A 19,512-nucleotide genomic window follows, 5' to 3' on the forward strand; every position below is an offset into this window, starting at 1 on the left:
AGCAACGGAGAACCACGGTTAATACACTGAGGTACTGTTTGGTTCATAGTATATGATATATAGTATGAAGATAAGTAATATTTTGTAATAATAAAATAAATAGAAAATGATAGTTAATATAGTGTTTGATTTGATTGATTTAATTGATTAAATTTGAGATAATATGATATTACCATTTTGTCCTTGTTAAAAATATTAATAATATTATTTATTATGGGTAATATCGTACTTTTATATTATTGATTTGATTGATGTGAGATAAATAATTACGAATTTGATTGATGTGAGATAAATAATTAATAATTTGATTGAGATAAATAATACTTGTACAAAACAAGTGATATGAAAGGACTATTTATATTAGTACTTATCAGTATTTGAACCAAACGGTACCTAAAGAAACAATTTCAGACAGTGATATAATTTGGAAATTGAAGCATGCAAGCTAGAATTTGAATTTGCCTTTGGCATGCATTTCAGAAGGGCACAAGTTTAAGCTGATGAAGAAATGTATCTATTTCAATGTTGCATTATTTCTTTATTCATTTATTTATAAGAAAAATGGCAATGATTTTGTACGTGGTGAAAATATTACTAAAAAATTGTATTTAAAATTTTGAAGATTATATTTCAAAATAATAATCCCAATGTGGGCATTTATTTAGGTCTCTATCCTTAGTTAAAAAATAAGGTTAAAAAATAATATATAATTTTAATTAAAAACATATGGTACCAAATGTAGTATGATACACACTACTTTAACAAAAAGAGATCATTTTAAAATTATTATTTGACCAATTTTATAGAACCAATTCTTCTATTAATATTCATCTTTAACATTATTTCGTGTTTGCCTCAAGTTTTATAGTAATTAAAATTAACAGTAGTTATTGTCGATGTTTCAGTGTATTATTGCATCAAGTGTAAATCTATCAATCGACATTTATTTTTACATGTGAGGGCTCCACATATGAAAATAAATAAAGACAATTTAACGTGTTCATCTTATCTTAATAATATTTTATTATTTCTATAAACCAAACTATTGACATTTTTAAATCATCGTGCTTTGGACTTCGGAGTATACTTTGGTTACAAATTATTAAAAAATGATTATGAATTTTTTTTGTACAAATATATAAAAGAAAAATTCATAATCATTTTTATTTTTAAATAATAAATACGTGATCCACGATGCATTATTCTATTGGATTATATATGCAATTGGTGGTTTGCTTGGTTCACGCCCGTTGGTCAACTCCCGTATTTTTATTCCATTTTTTTTAAAAAAAAAATGGAAAAGAAACAGTGCTTATATATTTGAAAAAATAGGAAAATTTACAATTTTTATCTTGTCTATAAGAGTTTTATAATTTTAATCGTTTATGTTATCAAATTTCAATTATAGCATGATGTCTTTCCTTTTTGTTTTTTGTCGACTTGGTTTTTTCACCAACGTGGTACTGATGTGATGTCAACATAGTACTATGAGTGTAAATGAATCGAGATGACTCGTAAAATATTTGATTTGTAATCGAATCTGAGCCCAAAATATTAAAAATTCCGAATTTCCGGCCGAAATCGAGCTTAAATATACTTATTCAAGCCTTAAAATTCTTGTGATATTTGGCTCAATTATGTCCGTTTACACCTTTAAGTTTCGAATCGAAATCGAGCTTGGATATACTTCTTCAAGTCTTAAAATTATGGTAATATTCGGCTCAATTAGATTCATTTACACCCCTACATGACATTACACACATCAGCACTACGAATAACAAAAAAAAAAGATTAAATAGACAAAAATTAAAAGATATCTAACTAAAATTAAAATCTGACGAAATCGACCAAAATAACAAATAAACAAACATATAAAATTACAATTTGCATTAAAAAAAACATTATTATCCGGATATATTATTACCATTTATTTTATTACTGCACAATGTTTTCTTCCAGCATCTTCCTTGAAGTTTACTCGTATATTATTTAATATTTAACGAAATTAAAGGCGTGGAATAACTTCAAATTACAATGCATCGGACTCAAATTTCAACAACTAATGGTTAAAAAATAACTCTATTTATTAAATATTGTTGGCATTGTCATTACATAAATCGTTGCATTTCACGAGGTACGGAAATTTATATTTCAAATAATAAATTATAACGTGATCATGTTTGATGGGATGAGAAATAGTAAAGGACTTATAATATTATGTTTTTTTTATTAAAGATAAGATCATGTTTTGTACAAGTGTTTACACTTGATATTTCACTAGTAGAAAAATCGGATTTTACTTCGGCAGGCTTTACTTCGGCAATAATAAATTACGAAGTAATATATTACCAATAACTTCAGTAATAACACAAGTGATATTTTACTTCGGATGTTTAAAAACGCGGGCTTCACTATATTTTTTTATTATATTTTACTTCGGCATATCAATGTTGACGAAGACATTTAGCGACGGTTTATAGTTAAAAACCCGTCGCTGATTTAATCAGCGACGGTTTTTCAAAAAGCCGTCGCTAATAGCGACGCTTTTTAGTGCCTCTGTTCTCGCATCGTAGCCACTGGCCTCCTCGCGCATATGCGTGCGACAGAGCGCGCATATGCGCGAGGTCCGCAGAGGACCTCGCGCATCGGTGTCGCGCATATGCGCAAGAGACACTGCCCTCACGCATCAATTTTCGCATGTAATCACATTTTCAGTCACGGTTTGTTTTAAACTGTCGCCGATTTAGTCAGCGACTGTGTTATAAAAAACGTCGCTATTAGCGACGGAGTTTTCAAAAACCGTCGCTAATATCGATTATATCATATTTCCTTCACAGACGAGCTCATTATATCCATTCACATTTTCTTTCAAAATTAACCCTAACACCACGTCGTTCCACTCACAGCCGTGGGCTTCGAACCACCAACACCACCGTCGTTCCACTCACCGAGAGGGAACAAAACACCACCACCACCACCGTTCAAAGCACTGAGTTAGTCCGGCACCAACACCACCGCCGTTCCAAATGTTATGATTCACCATGTTCCACTTGGGGAAGAGAACTTCAAGGTATCTATTGATGTTGTCTTAGATGAAAAAGCACATCTTCCGATCCCAATTAAGTTTGGACCAACAATCATCAATGATGCTGTTGGAGTCATTGTTGGTTGGCCTAAAGAGTTGGTTATTTTTCTAACGACAAAGGTACTTTCGGTTTTCATTTGACTTTGTGTTTGCAACTGTCAGATATGTTGCTCAAACAATGTTTTATTTTAAAATACTTGTATGAATAATATTTTAAATTGTAGAGGAAGGGGAAACCTCAATCATTTGTGCTTGCGGATGTTCCTGGTCAGCGCGACAATTTCAAAGAAATTGAGAAAACATTACCCATGTCGTGCAAATATATCTACTCTCATGTTGTTCGATTGCTGAATGAATCGGATACCATATGCATTGAGTTTGAGGACGCTATGTTTGGACGTCCTAAAAGCATACGGTTGCTAAGAGAAGATATCGTACGCTTTATGGAGATGAGGGAGATAGGTGCCAGACAAATTTTAGTTTACATGGGGTATATATAATGTCTAACTTACAATATTTGTGCATTTATATAATATTTTTTGTGGTACTTGTTCATATTTTGAAAATTTTCTAAACGATATATTTGTGCATCTATATCATGCAGTCATCTCTACAAAGATTTGAAGAAAAAAGACAAGGCTGATTATTTTTCGTTTGTGGATCCCGGTAATATACCTACATGCCCGATTGGCACAGATGGTCGTGACTTATCACAACATATTGCTGATCAGTTGGACGCAGTGTGTAGAGATAGCATCTGCCTCATCCCATACAACACTGGGTAAGAATTTAGTTATTTATAGATTTTTACTTCATGGTAGTCAATGCTGTAATTTCATTTTTTCAGGTATCATTGGATCTTGACAATCGTCAACGAAGATAAGAATATGATATATTTATTGGATTCAACGTCTAACAGGAACCGAGATGATACATGGAAAACTATTGTGACAAAGTAAGTAGTAGCTTATGTTGATTTTGAATACATTAACTTATAAATATGCAAAAAAATAACTTCTTACTTTTTAAAATGTAGTGGGGTGAAGATGTACAATGCCTCCAAGGGTATTTCTAAAGGGCCAGGTTTTAAAATATTGACGGTATGTATCGTACTTATTTATGAATACATGAATTGGTAGTGGTTATTAATTAGATTGTGATTGTTGCATTAACTTTTCAATTCCATTATAGGGTAATCTGAAACAAAGTGGTTCGGTTGAGTGTGGATATTGTGTGATGAGGTACATGAAAGAGATAGTCGATTGCGATGATCCACAGTTGGAGAAGATGGTGAGTTTCTTCTTGGGATAAATTTGTTGATTGATTGAGATGAATTGTTGTCATTAAGATATATTTTATTGTTGAGATAATGCGTTGCCATTGGGATATATTTTATTGTTGAGATAATGTGTTGTTGTTGAGATAATGTGTTGCCATTGGGATATATTTTATTGTTGAGATAATGTGTTGCCATTTGTTCCTGATTTTCATATCTTCTGTGTTGTAATCTTAAGCTTTTGTGTTTATTCTGTTTATTGCTGATATATGTTTTGGCTAAAATACTTTCTTTTCATTTGTTTTATTTGGTGGGTTGTTGGTTTTATCAAGAAATTTGAAGCCCAGAAATCATATACGGGAGTATGATTCTGGACTGTAAGTGTTGTCTTTTTTTCAAGATTCTTGTATCATTTCCAAGTGGCACAAATTCAATCTGTTCTTACTTTTAAGTTGATTTCGCTTCTTGAAACAAGAAGTAGGGTGGCTTCAGATTTTGTTGGAGTTTAAGGTGATCTGGTTTTGTTTTTTCCTGTTTTTTTTGTCTATATCTGTCCTTATTGGTTCCCTCATATCGGATTGAACTCGAGACTCTTGTTGTCTGCGTTTATTGGTACATGCATCATGTTAATCATATCAAAATTGTCTCATATATTAATTCTTTTACGTTAATCATCAAATTAATATGGTTTTACTTTTTTGTGACAGCTTGTTCTTCGAAAAAAAATATGTTGTACATGGGAAATTCTTATAATTGTTTTTAAGCATGGGTTAATTATATTTGTGTTCCAAGATTAAGTTTTAATTTTCCTAGCTAGCTTGGCGGCTCATCCAGCCTTATGTTTTTTATGTTTTAATCATCCAGCCTTACGTTTTTTATGTTTCAAATTTCAGTTTGCAGGATGCATCAAGAACCAATATTACACCCAATGTCAATATGACGAGGTTAGAAGTGAATGAGTGAATTTGTTTACTCCTATGTAGGTGCTTAGATAGATGGTGTATGTTGGGACAAATATTTTGTTTGCCATTGTGGATTTTTGGATATACTTTTGGTTTTGTGGATACATTTTTTGGGTTACTTGTGGATTGATGAATATGTAATTGTGGATTCGTGGATATTAATAATTTTTAGATGGATAATTTATGAGTTTAATTATATTAGTGTATTAAGTCATATATTGTGAAGTCTTTTTTTAACAATTACTTCATCAAAATAAAAAAAAAAATGAAGTGTAATAGATAAATTACTTCGTTGTTATTTGCAAATTGTGAAGTTACATAATATTAAATACTTCGTCAATAAGAAATCAGACGAAGTGATAGAATTAATTTACTTCAATACTGTTCTGTTAAAGCGAAGTTTTTTTGCGCAATTACTTCATCAAAATACAAATTACTGAAGTCTTTCGAACCACTTACTTCGTCACTAAATGTAAATTATGAAGTAACATAATATAAAATACTTCAACAAATAGGATAAATGCTGAAGTTATAGATTATATTTACTTCCACAAATAGGATAAATTGTGAAGTTGTTTGTGTCTATTACCTCATCAAAATACATAACTACGAGGTCTTTCAGATGAATTACTTCGTCGATTATTGTAAATAATGAAGTAAAATATTATAAACTACTTCGCTAAATAATAATTAAGACGAAGTTATATATAATATATTACTTCATTATTTACAATAATCGATGAAGTAAAACACATTTCTTACTTCGGCACCGTTCCAATTCTGGACCCGTTTTCCTTCGAAAACCGGCCAAAGACTTCAGTATTTTCAATCATACAACTTCGGTTATTATGCGAAGTAAAAGGTACATCTACTACTTCACGTCCATATACTTCGGCAATTAACTACCTTATTACTTCATTGAATACGCGAAGTAAAAAACGATTTTTCTACTAGTGTTTGATTTTAAGTTTTAGTCGACTAAATTTTCAAAGTTTAATTTCGATGTAATAAATTTGAATTTTTTTTGTTTGAAGTTTTATTTCATCGGAGTGTTGATGTATATCAGAAATTGTTGAATTGTTAGATGTTACGTTAGCAATTAGATCAAAATAGCCAAAATTAAAATTTTGTGTATTAAAACCAAAATTTGAAAATTTCCTGGATCAATATCGAAAACATGAGTTTATTATTTTATATATCTCTTCGAATTTTGAATCCAAAAATTATTTCTTAGAAATAAAAATATATATTTGTCGATTAATTATAACTTATCTGATACCAAAATCTCAAATTTGAGAGTACATATATCAATTTGAATGATAACTTGTATCCGACGAGTTGTTACTCAACATACACGATTTTCTTCGTCCTTGATTATTACCATTAATTTTTCATTCACCCGAAATTAATTTTTTTCAGAAATCAAACTACAACTCCAATCTACCAGCGACATAGATTTACGTTCATTCAAATTTTCATATATATACGTCGCGATTTTTTTAATTAGCTGCACGTTCTCAAATATTAAGTCAATTCTAGATGGATACTAACAGGGACAGAAAAGCTAAATTTGTCACCCTCTTCGTCTTTAATCTAGAAAATTTTATATTATAATATCGAGTAGTCACTAAAATAAATTATTAATTTTTTTTATTAGTGTGCGAAGTGTCTTGAACATATATTAATATGTCATAAATGTAATATGAACTTCTAGCAAGTTGATAAATGAACGATAAAAATACGAGTTATTTGCATCAAAACCCCTGTGAAATATTGAAAACTTGCACTTCTCTTCTGAGAAAATTAAATAAGCATTCTAGATAAGTCATATTTCTGACAGACTATGTCACGCCCCGGGACGGGAGTTGGTTGACACCGGCGTTGCTCTCAAATTTACATTCGAAAACAACAAGCCTCAGAAGTACAAAATTCAGAAACCAGTCTTTTATTCATAATACTGAATAACTTAATGTCTGATAAAAACTCAAATGTTTTACAGCGGAAATGTAAAACTGAACATAATACTGTCTTAACAGATGCAGCGGAATCTAATTACATAAATCAGAACTGAGAAAAATAGCAGTCTTCTTCACCAGCCCCATAACTGATGCTGTTCTTTTTCTTCTAACAATTCTTCCTCGCTCTTATCTTAGATGGATTTGGTGGGTGAGTGATATGGTTGTCACTCAGTAAGCGGGGGCGGGAATAACTCCTAGTTTTCGAAATCATTTTCATACAGAAACAGTAATATGAATAATATACAGAAATTCTTATTTTCATAACAGAAATCAGTATTCAGTATTCTGAAATCAGTAATCAGTATTCAGTAAGTAATCGGAAATTTAACAAGTAAGCACTGAGCACGTTCGTGAATTTCATGGGGAAACTGATATCAGTCCCCTATATGTTCTCTCCTCTAAGGGGTGAGGCCAGTAATCAGTAATCAGTAATGTTCAGAATATATATTCCTACCATTAGTTCACTAAGTTTCAGTGCTTCAAAAATCAGATATCAGAAATCGAACATACAGAAACTTTGCTTTAAAACATAAATCATCAAACTGGATTCAAGATATTATTTATACATAAGCCCACTTACAGTAATTTGCTAGGAATTTCGGTGGAAGTCTGAAATCTGGTTGCTCTTGCTACTGGATTTTTTTGCTTGAACAAATGTGCTCTTTTAACTCGAATTTTCAAGTGATACTCAAGATTTGTGTAACACCAATTCAGAGATTTGAGGGTGTTATTTATAGGTAAATTTCTGATTGTTAGCCTCCCAAATAAATTGCCATAATCTGCCATTATGTGTCATTACAGCCTTTAATACATGATAAATGCTTCAGTTACAAGTCATAAGCAGAATCAGTAGCTATCTACTGGAATCTCGCTTCTGAACTCTTCTGGTGCTGGATTCTGTATGCTGAAAAAATACTTGTCTCCTGGAAAAATACATGTCTGCTGGAAAAATACCAGCTTCTGAAATATTAGCATCCGCTGGAAATTCAGGTTCTCACAGACTAGACCAGTTCTGATGTTATATATGCTAATCAGACGCTGCAAAATCAAGTTGGATGACACGAATACAGCAATCAGTAGCGTCCTATTAGCATAGATAATATTCGAACTAGTCTAGTCAGCCAGAATTATTACTTGTAACAAATTGAGTTTCCTTTTACCATTTGCTCGCTGGTCATTTTGATCAATATTACAATGAGATATTATCAAAATAATTCAGCTCGTCAGATTTTCATGTGATGTACGTGTTAGAGTAGGTGTCCAGCGAGCCAACTTGTGGCTTGGACTTTTATTAACTCTAATGTAAAGCGATTTTTATTTTAATAATATTTTACAATTTTACCCAATAATGACATTAAGCTTTATCTGTATATCATGCAAGCTGCATAAATAAAGTACTTGAATATACAATAGGTACAATGAGGTCTGCCTCGCAACGTAAGATCATAAAACTCATTAGGAAGTATAACGTATATTCTAAAGGAGTTCCTAGTCGAATCAGCCGCCTAAAATAAGGATAAAGGTCGCTTGAGCTATAGACTAGCATATGTGATGTAAACATCATGTTTAATTGACAAGGGCATGGAGATGTCCATTCATAGATGGGTGATCATATGATGATGCACTTGAGCAACCCTGCCTCGACTGTCCAAGTGGTTCTCACTTATCGAGTGGAATAGTCCATAGTTATTGTTGTACAACATTAGTCTTTTAACCCGAAACAATGTAGGGGCTATACGTACTAGCATGTAATTTGATCCATTTATCGACTCCATTGAGGGTCGTCAGGTGACAAGGATTGGGTGTAGTTTCGAAATACGTAAGACAAAATTCATTGTGGTCAGGGGATTCACCCTTTGCCCACGGGTAAAGATGTCCTATGTGGTCTGATGAATAAATAGTTCAAGGAATCTCTGTTCAGAATGAGACATGTGCAGTTTGGAAAGGTGTTTCTTCAGTTGCACATATCATGACACTATTACTCAAAGATAAATCACACCATTATCGAATTCATATGCAACTCTCGATATATCAATGGTTACAGATTTGATCAGGATATATGAGTCGAAAGGGACCGTAATGTACGATAACCATGACTTAAGGTTCTTGCAGGCACTATCAGTGATACCTAGGAGATCATGGGTCGATGCTGCTAGACATTTATTATGATCTGATGGGTGCAATCAGAATGAATTCTGACATTCTTGATCAAGGAGTTGATGAAAAGAATATGTCTAATTAGAGTAAGTCGGAATAAAAATAAATGTTATTCTGAATCACATGGAGATGTGAACTCATAGCTAGCTGTATCCCTGAACCATTGAGGGTCACACAAGTACTAGAATATATGTTCCCGTTAAGAAATTCAAAATTCAAGGAGTTAAATTTAGCGACTATTGTTTGATGGAGATCAAACATGATACTTATAAAGGAGTTTATAAGTTGATTTCATAATATGAAAGAAATGGAAGTTAGCTTAATTGCAAATTGAGGAAGGAGAGTGGAACTACCTGTTTTGGTGAAGGAGTTCACTAAACTGACATCTGCCCAATATGATAAGTGAAAATTTTGATTTTCATTATATGAACAAGACTTGTATCCTTGATACATCGGCGCCATCGGATCATCAATCGAAGTTAAAATGAGTTCAGAATCATTTATTTATTGAATTGAGAATTTACTGATTAAATGATGGTACTAGTAGTGGCAACTACTGATATGTACAAATTTTCATAAAATGTACTAAAGTAGTACAGAATTAAATTAACTAATAGGTTAATTACATAAATTAAATAATGATTATTTAATTTAATTAATATATCTATGCATGTATTAAAAGTACATGTGTAAATATATATATATATATATATATATATATATATATATATATATAATTTTATATGGTGATATAAAATATATGTATATATGGCATTAATATATCATGCATTATCAAAAGTTGATAAATACATTATATATTAATAATATAAGAATTTTAATATAATGAATTATAGAATCCTGGTGGAAAAAGAATTAGGAATCCTAGTGGAATTGAGACTAGTGGTGGGATCACGAGTTGCACTCTATAAATATATCATAAGGAGTCATAATACACAACGGAATTTTTCGCACACAATACAAGCACAAAATCCCTTCCTCCCTTCTTGAAGCTCTCAGTCTCAGCCATCATCCAAATTTTGGAGAATTTTCGGCCATTTTTTTGCTTCCACCGCTGTGCCCCTGTCGTTGCACTGAATTTGGATTTTTAGAAATCCAGACGTCATAATCTCAACGCAAAATAACTTGCAATTTCTAGTGCAATCCAAGCGAGGAACTAGGTTTCCGATCGTGAATCTAATTAGACGATCAAAGCCGAATATCCGTTCGTTGAGAATTACAAGAAGAGTTATCTCCACTTAAAAATCGGAATAGTTTGGAGTCAAGCATAACATACGCGCAGGTATAATATTAAATTCCATATGAATGTTTCTATTAGCATACGAAGCTCAAAGACAGTTTCAAATGGCGAAACAAAAATTAAACTTCTGCGGCGCGAGAAAATGATGCCCCAACAGTACGGGTGTTCGAGCAACGTTTATAAAATGCTAAGTTCTAGAAAACCTAATTAATTTTTCACATGTAAGAAGTGTGGATTTTCAATATTTCACATGGAGATTTGGTACAAAGAACTCATAAAAATACTATCAATCTATTTTAGCAATTCTTTTATTTAATAAAATTTAATTTTAAATATACATTTAAAACATACTAAAAAATACCAAGTGAAACTTGCTATAGATTGCAATTTTGAAAAATGATATTAGTTAAAATTCTTTTTTGAAAACTAACCCTGTTATTTCAAATACACTAGGAACAACAAGTTTTTTTTAAAAAAAAAAATTACCAGTCATTTTGCTAACTATCTCTATATTATTATCTCATAGTTGATGTATTACATTAAGTTCTCCAAGTATAACTTCATTCAAATAATGTAATGACTATAGATATGCCTAGAGTTTGTTCCACCGGCGTGATATTAATATCCGGAGACAATCCAGAAATTAAAAGTGGGTTGAACTTGAACTTAATTAAATATATTATATATATATATATATAATTTTAGTATTTTTTTCATTAAGAGAGTTGACATTATATTTTAGTCACATCGATGTCATATCGATAACATATCAATTTACAAAATATTTACTACTAAAATTGAAAAAATGATTCATTGCATCCCTCCTCACTCCAAAAAATTCAAGAAATGAACATAAAGATCAGACAGAACATGAAAATTAATATTAATAACCTGAAAACGAATAATAATTCATTCAAATTTTTATTTAACTCGAACATGTAATAATCCAACCTCGTAAATCATACAAGGAATTCTACACCTCCTTTGATCCCTCACATATAAACAGAATTTTGCATAACCAAAATATAACATGTAAGAAACACTGGATGTGTATATATATATATATAGATAGATATAGATATATATATTATCACAAAGAACATAGAAAACAATCCTCTCGTAGATTGCATCACTTTTGCTGGGATGCCTTCGTCTTTCTCTTCTCCATGAAGAAGAACCCGAACAACGAGATAATGGAGAAAGCCGAGAAGCAAATCGCGGATATATCCAGCGACACATGGCGCCCGCTTACCGACTGAATCAGGAACAAGTTCGTGGTCTTATTAGAATCCGTGGTCTGCCCGAATGCCACCTCCACCTGCCCGGAGTTTTCGGCGTATGCGCGGACGAAATATGTCGCAGTCGGCACATCCCTCGCCACTATCCATGTGAAGGTATTGCCGGAACCGGAAGCACTATATTGCCTGGTCACGATATCATGTTGGCAGGTCTTATCTTTCTTCAAATCGTCGACAGTCTTCCTCCACCCGCGATCCTTTTGGCTCACCGGAGCGTAGCATAGCTTGACGGACACCGTCTTGTAGGTCGAGTCGGCTCCGGCTGGGAAGGTGGTGTTGAGTGACCATGTCACGGTGATCGAGTCTTGTCCAGCTTTTAGTACTGCAAGTTCAATATATACATATATAATTTCACACAATACATAAACACTCTTGGATCATATAACAAATTTTTGTGCATAATATTGATTGATCATCAGATAAGAACAGGTGGACCGAATCAGCAGGCAGAAATTCTTGGCGGAGATTTACCTTGTCCTGTTGTCGGTGAGGCGGTGACGACGAGAGTCTTCTGGAGAGAAGAGAAGGTGACACCATAGCAAGCAGCTACCAAGCAAGAAAACAGAACTGAGGCCAAAAGAAAACCTTGATTCGCCATCGATTATTAGGAACTGAAGAAATCCCAAAAAATTTGGGGAGAAGGATTTATGGGAAGTTAAAAAGAGATGCGATCCCGCTGAAGAAAATCTGATTTTTGGCGATGAGACAATTGCTAGAGTCTTGACTGACTTATATAGGAGCAGGTCTCACAACACGGCTCACAGATATTTATTTATGATACGAGTCAATTCTATTGATATTCACGATAAAAATTAATATTCTTAACATAAAAAGTAATATTTTTTTCATGGATAACTTAAATAAGAGATCTGTCTCAGAAAATACGACTCGTGAGATCGTCTTACACAAATTTTTGTCCTTATATAAAGGCCAGACTTTTCCACTATTTCATTTATTTTAAGCTTTTATTATTGTTGTGTTTAATATAAAACTCGAGATTTCGTCGAAAATTTAATATTTTATATCGCTACAAATATCGATATTTTTATTCAAAATTTGTATATTTTAAACCCCTAAAAGTCAAACATGACCAACGTGGCAAATTTTTCTCATTTATTGATGGTGACGTTACATATATTTATAGAAGAAGATGGTTGAAAATTCTTGTGTTCTTATTCTTTATTATGGCGAAATGTCCCCAAAGTATATTCAAGGGATGTGATTGCCTCTGGTTTTGTAGTTGACTTTAGTTTTTATATGCATGTAATGAACAATTGTGGTATATTTTTCAAGATGAGTTCAAGTGTAGGAATGAGCGCATGTCGCTTTACTAAAAGTTATAGCTAGTAGTAATGGTACAACTCAAATCTTTTAAACCGCATACAGCAGTTCAAGCACCACGGTTCGATCGCTCTATCAAGCAAGGATAATTATTGCACCCAACAATCTCCCTCCCAATAATTGCACTCCTTGCAATCAATAGGAATCAAACACGTGACCTTAACTCTGATACTAATTGTAGGACCGAGCGCTTGCCGCTTTACCAAAAGCTATAGCTAGTAGTAATGGTGCAACTCAAATCTTTTAAACCGCACATCAGCTAAAATATCATGGTTCGATCGTTGTACCAAACAAGGACAATTATTATACCCAATATCAAGAATCACAGGAGTTTTTTATTTTTATTTTTTCAAATTTGATGTTATCGTCATTTTATATAAATAGACGAAAGAATGCGTACGTCCAAATACAGCTTGGTTCCTCGAATATTCAAAGGGGTCGACTCATAAGTAACATCAAAGGTTACAAGTGATTGAAATGTTATTTTCTTTCACAATTATACATGGAATGTGAATCGGATTCTTACATTAATTTCCCAGAGTGTAATTATATATATGTGGTTAAATATGGTAGTCAACAATTGGACTAATAATTGAAAGAATAACTCTATCGTGAGACGATCTTACATATGTATATTCGTGAAGTGACATGACTCGGTTTATATTTATAATGAAAAATAATATTTTTTACATAAAAATAATATTTTTTTAATAGATCGGATATAGTTGGAGATTCATCTCATAAAATTGACACGTGAGAAGATTTCGTATGAGTTTTTGTGTAAAGAAAAATTGACACATGAATTGTTGTTAGCCGTGATATTAAACCAAAAGTAACATGAGAAATCACGGATCGATGATTTTAATTGAAGTTCACCAAATTGTGTAGCCTTTCAGTCGTTCATTTAGGCGCGTCTGTTTCGTTACCAATAATATTTTTTTCGCTCGTAACTAAAAATCCATCATAGAAAAATTTCATATTTTCTCGAAAAAAAAAATTACAATTTTGATATTTTATATTATCAAATTTCAGTTTTAATTATGTATGTTTCAATTTTTTGCAATTGTAGTCGTTCTTCAAAGAGAAGTGCAAATATAACAATGCACACATCAACACTACGTCGGTTCCATGCTGTCAGCTACATAGATGTCACGTCAGAATATACAGTAAAGCTTCAAAGAAAACAGAAATAATATACTAACACTAAAATTTTATAATCTGAAGTACCATCATCCCAAAACGACAAACATACAGAGCCAAAGATACAGTTTTGCCTATTTTCTCAAACAAAGCCCTTCAACATTTTTTTACGAAAAAAAAAATATATTATTTATTTATCCTATTGAAGTTCATCATGCAAATATTGATTATAAGTAAAATATTAGTCAAATTTTGGGCAATATTATTACAATCATCAAGAAAAATAAATTGGTTTTTGTAGATGAGGTCTCGGTTCTCGTTAATACTTTTGTTAATTACCCTATATTTCTCTCAAGACTTTTTGTGGTAACCTACTATTGTGCTAACTTTAAATTGTAAAAATGTCAATTACTAGTGACGCATAGAACTAGCTAGCTACATTGCTGTGTAGGACAAAGATTATCTAAATCATCCTAATGAATGTATAAGCAAAAATTAATCGAATCGACCTCGAGCTTTCATAGTTGGATTTCAGACACGTCCAAGTTTGGAAATGTTGCAATAAACTTCAAATGAAGCTTGAGTTGAAATTATTTTGTTAAATAGCTCTCGTATATGTTATAAAATTTTAAAGCGTTCACAAAATTGGACGTAGAAGAAGTTTTTAAGTAATAAAGATTGGTAAACGTGCAAGAATCAAACACTTTGAAATTGGACTCGTCTCACTACTTTTAGTTGTACCCAAACCTATTTAGTTGTTTCTATCATTGTTATTAAAATCGGATCGGACGGATTATTTCGACCGAGAACCTGCCATAAGTCCAGTCCGAAAGTGGTTTAAAAATTGTTTTACAATCGAATCAATCAGAACTGATCGAAGCTGTCAAGAACCAATGAATCAGATAAAAATCGGTTCAATCGGTTGACCACTTTTTTTAAAAAAAAATTAGAATTTTTTACTTATTTTCTTTTTTTAAAAAAAAATTATTATATTCTAATTTTATTTTTAGTTATATATATGATTATTAGTAGTATTATAGTTTATTTTGATTTATTTTTTCGTTTAAAAAATATTAATATGATTATAATTTATGTTTTCAATAAATATATTTTTTCATTATTTATATACATATTTAAAATTTTTAGAATTAAAATATTTTTATTATACTATATTATATTATTATTTTGTATAATATAACATTTTTCAATTCAAACATCCAATCGAACGGTTCGACCAGTTAAACCGTTTTTACAAGGTAGATAGGTTCGATCATCGGTGCAGTTATGTTCATGTTTAATTTAAAGACGATCAAATGATTTTTGGAGTGTAATATAAAATTATTAGTAATTTTTGAGTTTGGAGTGGATTTTGTTGATTGTTTAGTTTTAAATAGAATGAGGCCCAATTCTATATAGGCTTTGTGGATTGGGTTTCAATTTTATAATAAGGACCATTAGTTAATCCATGTTGTCAAAGAAATTGAAAAGGTATTAGAAGGAGGCCCGTGAACAGTGATAGTTTTATGGATCCATGTTTAGGCCCATTTCAATGGATCATGCATCCACGGATTTCAGCCCACTTTATTCAATCACCTGAGTCACTTCGAATGGCCTAACATTATCTCAAGTTACTTTTTGCCCACAAACTGTTAGAAGAAGCGCGTAAACGAAACTAAAGGTTATATTTGGATAGATGAATTTGAAATGTATAGATTTCGATTTTAGTTTTATTGTTAACAATAAAATGACATATGAAATCTTAAATCCGCACATTATTTATTTAAGCATTAGTTAAACAAAATATAATGAATTCCAAATACCTCCATTATTGGGTAAACTTAAAATTCATTCTAATTAACATAAAACAATATATAAACATGCAAGAGATATATTTGAAGTTTATGACCTTGCTTCTCTAAAACTATAAAATATAATTGAAATCCATAAATTCAAATGCAACATAAGGTTGTCTGGTGTGACAACACCACCCACAAAAACATATATTGTTGAGAACCTCCAATTGATTGTTATCAAAGAAGATCTTATTTTGATTGAAACCTTTTTCCCTAGAGAACCGGGCAATGCAATTGATGTTGACAACTCACCAGATTACGAGGTGTGGCGTAGAGTTTTTCCTCATCATCCGCCTCTAAGAAATTCAAAGATACAAGTAGGGTATGACCCTGACTTTTTCCCATCCAAGAAATTTAAAGGGTGTTCCTCCTTCGCAAACCTTTTGGACCCGGATTTCACTTATGGAGATGACTCGAACAATGAGGATTTTGAGTTGGTCACAAAACCAAGTCAACATTGACTCTGTGGACTATGATGTGAGCAAGTCATTTTCCACAAAGTTCTATTCTAAAGTTGATGTAGCTCTGTGACCACTATACATCAATAGGGAATTCAGTGATGAAAAGAATATTGATGTGAAGGCTTATAGACAACATAACTTGACTATTTTCTTTAAAGATCGAAGAATGTTTGCTACTATAAGCTCTGAGACTCCCAATGCCAGAAGACATGATCTGGAACTTTATTGCAATCTCATATCCAGTGTTGGAGATGAAAGATCAATGAAGTTTGGAAGGGTGATTGTCTGTGACAAGATTTTCGATTTTAATCCCAATGTGATAAATGCCATCTATAACACCCCTGAAGAGGACGTTGCACCCGAGTTCAATGTCATTGTTGATGTTCTCACTGGAGGACTAATCAAGGTATTTCCCAATCATCCCAAAAGGATGTCTGCTGCAAGTTTGACTTCATTCTATTTTTATTTTTTTTGCAAAAGACCGCAATCGGAAACTGGACTCCCTCCACCAACACTACAGTGGTGACTAAACCACATGACATAGTTCTCTACATGTTGGTACTGATAGTACCACTTACAATTTTGGCCGGAGGGTATTCAACACAGTTATGCAGTTTGCAGACGGAGGATTCAAATACACCAAACTTGTTTTTCCCTCCTTGATCGATGGAATTTTGGAGTCCCGAGGATTTTTGAAGGGTTTAGATGAAGAACTTTCTAATGTGGGTGACCAAATGAAGATAACACCTGCATATTTCGAAAGAAACAGGAAAATATATCTTATATGGTCTACCTCAGATGTTGCCCAGGATGTTGGCAAACAGGTGCTTCATCTTCTAGTTCTGATATTTTGTTCATATCTCACAAACCGCATATTCAAGTGACCAAAGGCCAAACGGTTGGAAAGCCAACGTAATTATCTAAAAGTCACATTTCAGACTGGTCTGGTTAATTTGGAAGTTATCTATGCTAATCGGACATCGCAATATCCAGCTGGAAGTCGCGGATACAGCAAATGTCTAGACACAAGCAATGCCAGCATTCGAGCATATCTCTTTCATATAAACTCGAAATTTGGTAATTTTAATTCTTTGGAAAATAAGAGAAATGAATACAACATTCATATTTATCACATTTCCTAGAAATCAAAGAATCAAGAATTATAATCACTAGACAGGACCACAAAACTTCAAGTTGTTCATCTGACTGTTTTTTAACAGTTTTAGTATTTTAAACATATTTCTCACATATGAAATCGAAAATGAGTGATTATTGATTCTATGGAAAGCTAAGAGAAAAAGCTACAAATTTTATGTTTACCACTTTGCAAAGAAATCGACGAATCCAAAGTTATAATCAAGATAAAAGACCAGCTAGACCTGACGGTCTTGACTCAAAATCTAGCCGCCCAAATCACCGAACCGCTCCGAAATTTCACCATCTAAAATCCGACCAGACTGCTTCGAAAGTCCAGCCACTAAAATAGACCGAAATCAAAACGTTGACATAAAGTCAAATATGATTGTTTCCACAATACAAAACTCTTCCAAACAATCATATTCTTGTTTCAAACGTTCATATCATTCTTGGATGTCATAGATACAACACTTTGAAGATCAAACAACAAGTTTTAATGTGATTCAAAGCATGGGCAACCTATATAAATGAAAAATAAGCTAGAATGATAACAAGCCCAAGAAGGAAAGTCTAAATAGATATATTAGCTTAATGAGAGCTTTTCCCTTGTGTATGATGATATGTTTGAAAGTATATATATGTAATGAATTAATTTCCTCATACACACAATCACTCATACAAAAAGAAAGTTGAGTTCCAAGAATCGTTGAGTGGATAGTCTTCACACAAAAACATTAAAAATTGTATTTGTAGTCTTGGCATGAGAGACATTAAACATTATGTAGATTGTGAGGTTGCGACCTACAATCGAGAGTGTGCTATGAGTTTCTATTAGGCAAGGATGAATCCTAAGTTGAAATAAGTTTGTACAAAGGGTTGTATAAATCAAAGTCTTGTAGTGAATCTTTCCTAAGTGGAAGAAGGGGTGACCTAGGAATTTTATCTTCGAACATCCATAAACAAATTTGTGTCTCTTACTTTATTGCATTTAATTATTGCTATTGTTTTTAAGATGCATTGTTGAAATATTTTATGTCAAATACCAAAATATTACGTACCAAGTTTTTGATAAAATGTTTCATCCAAACTTTTTTTATTATTTCAATTTTCATATTTTTAAATGATTTACAAGTGATTTATCTGTTTTTAGAGTGATTATTTTGAGTTTCTTTCGCTTGATTTTAAAACCAAACTCGATTTATTTTTTCGGTGCTTACTTCATTTTTTAACGTTTCAAAAACGAACTATAGTAGTTTGAAAGATAAACAACGATAAGATGTTGAATATGTCAACCATTTTTATCAAAAAAATCTTTATTTTAAAATATTATATATTTTTTATATTTTCAGGAAAATTGTATTCAGTTTTTTTAATAAAAAAGAAGAATTTCCTTCAATTATTTAAATATTTGTTTGTTTAGATTCCAAAAAAATAAAGAAAAACGTATGTGTGTCGGTCCACTAATTTTTATTTTATTTTTAATATAACATGATGACAAAAATAAAATAATATTTGGAATAATAATA

General features: G+C 32.0%; 2 protein-coding genes across 2 annotated transcripts; one reads left to right on the forward strand and one right to left on the reverse strand.

Annotated features, from left to right (window-relative positions):
- The first annotated feature begins 3,031 nt into the window (after positions 1–3,031).
- LOC142520380 (uncharacterized) lies at positions 3,032–5,320 on the forward strand. The gene is made up of 6 exons (XM_075623371.1): positions 3,032–3,205; positions 3,310–3,575; positions 3,690–4,040; positions 4,122–4,185; positions 4,277–4,375; positions 5,255–5,320. Exons 1-3 carry the CDS (start codon positions 3,032–3,034, stop codon positions 3,868–3,870), a joined length of 621 nt encoding a protein of 206 aa, XP_075479486.1. The 3' UTR covers positions 3,871–4,040; positions 4,122–4,185; positions 4,277–4,375; positions 5,255–5,320.
- A 6,336-nt stretch (positions 5,321–11,656) lies between these two features.
- On the reverse strand, positions 11,657–12,763 carry LOC142520625 (high-affinity nitrate transporter 3.1-like). Its single transcript, XM_075623679.1, has 2 exons — positions 12,526–12,763; positions 11,657–12,376 (listed from the first exon to the last, which is right to left on the reverse strand). Exons 1-2 carry the CDS (start codon positions 12,650–12,652, stop codon positions 11,886–11,888), a joined length of 618 nt encoding a protein of 205 aa, XP_075479794.1. The 5' UTR covers positions 12,653–12,763; the 3' UTR covers positions 11,657–11,885.
- Positions 12,764–19,512: the final 6,749 nt, after the last annotated feature.

The sequence above is a fragment of the Primulina tabacum genome, chromosome 12 (assembly GCF_025594145.1).
Source record: "Primulina tabacum isolate GXHZ01 chromosome 12, ASM2559414v2, whole genome shotgun sequence".
In the NCBI taxonomy this organism is placed as follows: Eukaryota; Viridiplantae; Streptophyta; class Magnoliopsida; order Lamiales; family Gesneriaceae; genus Primulina; species Primulina tabacum.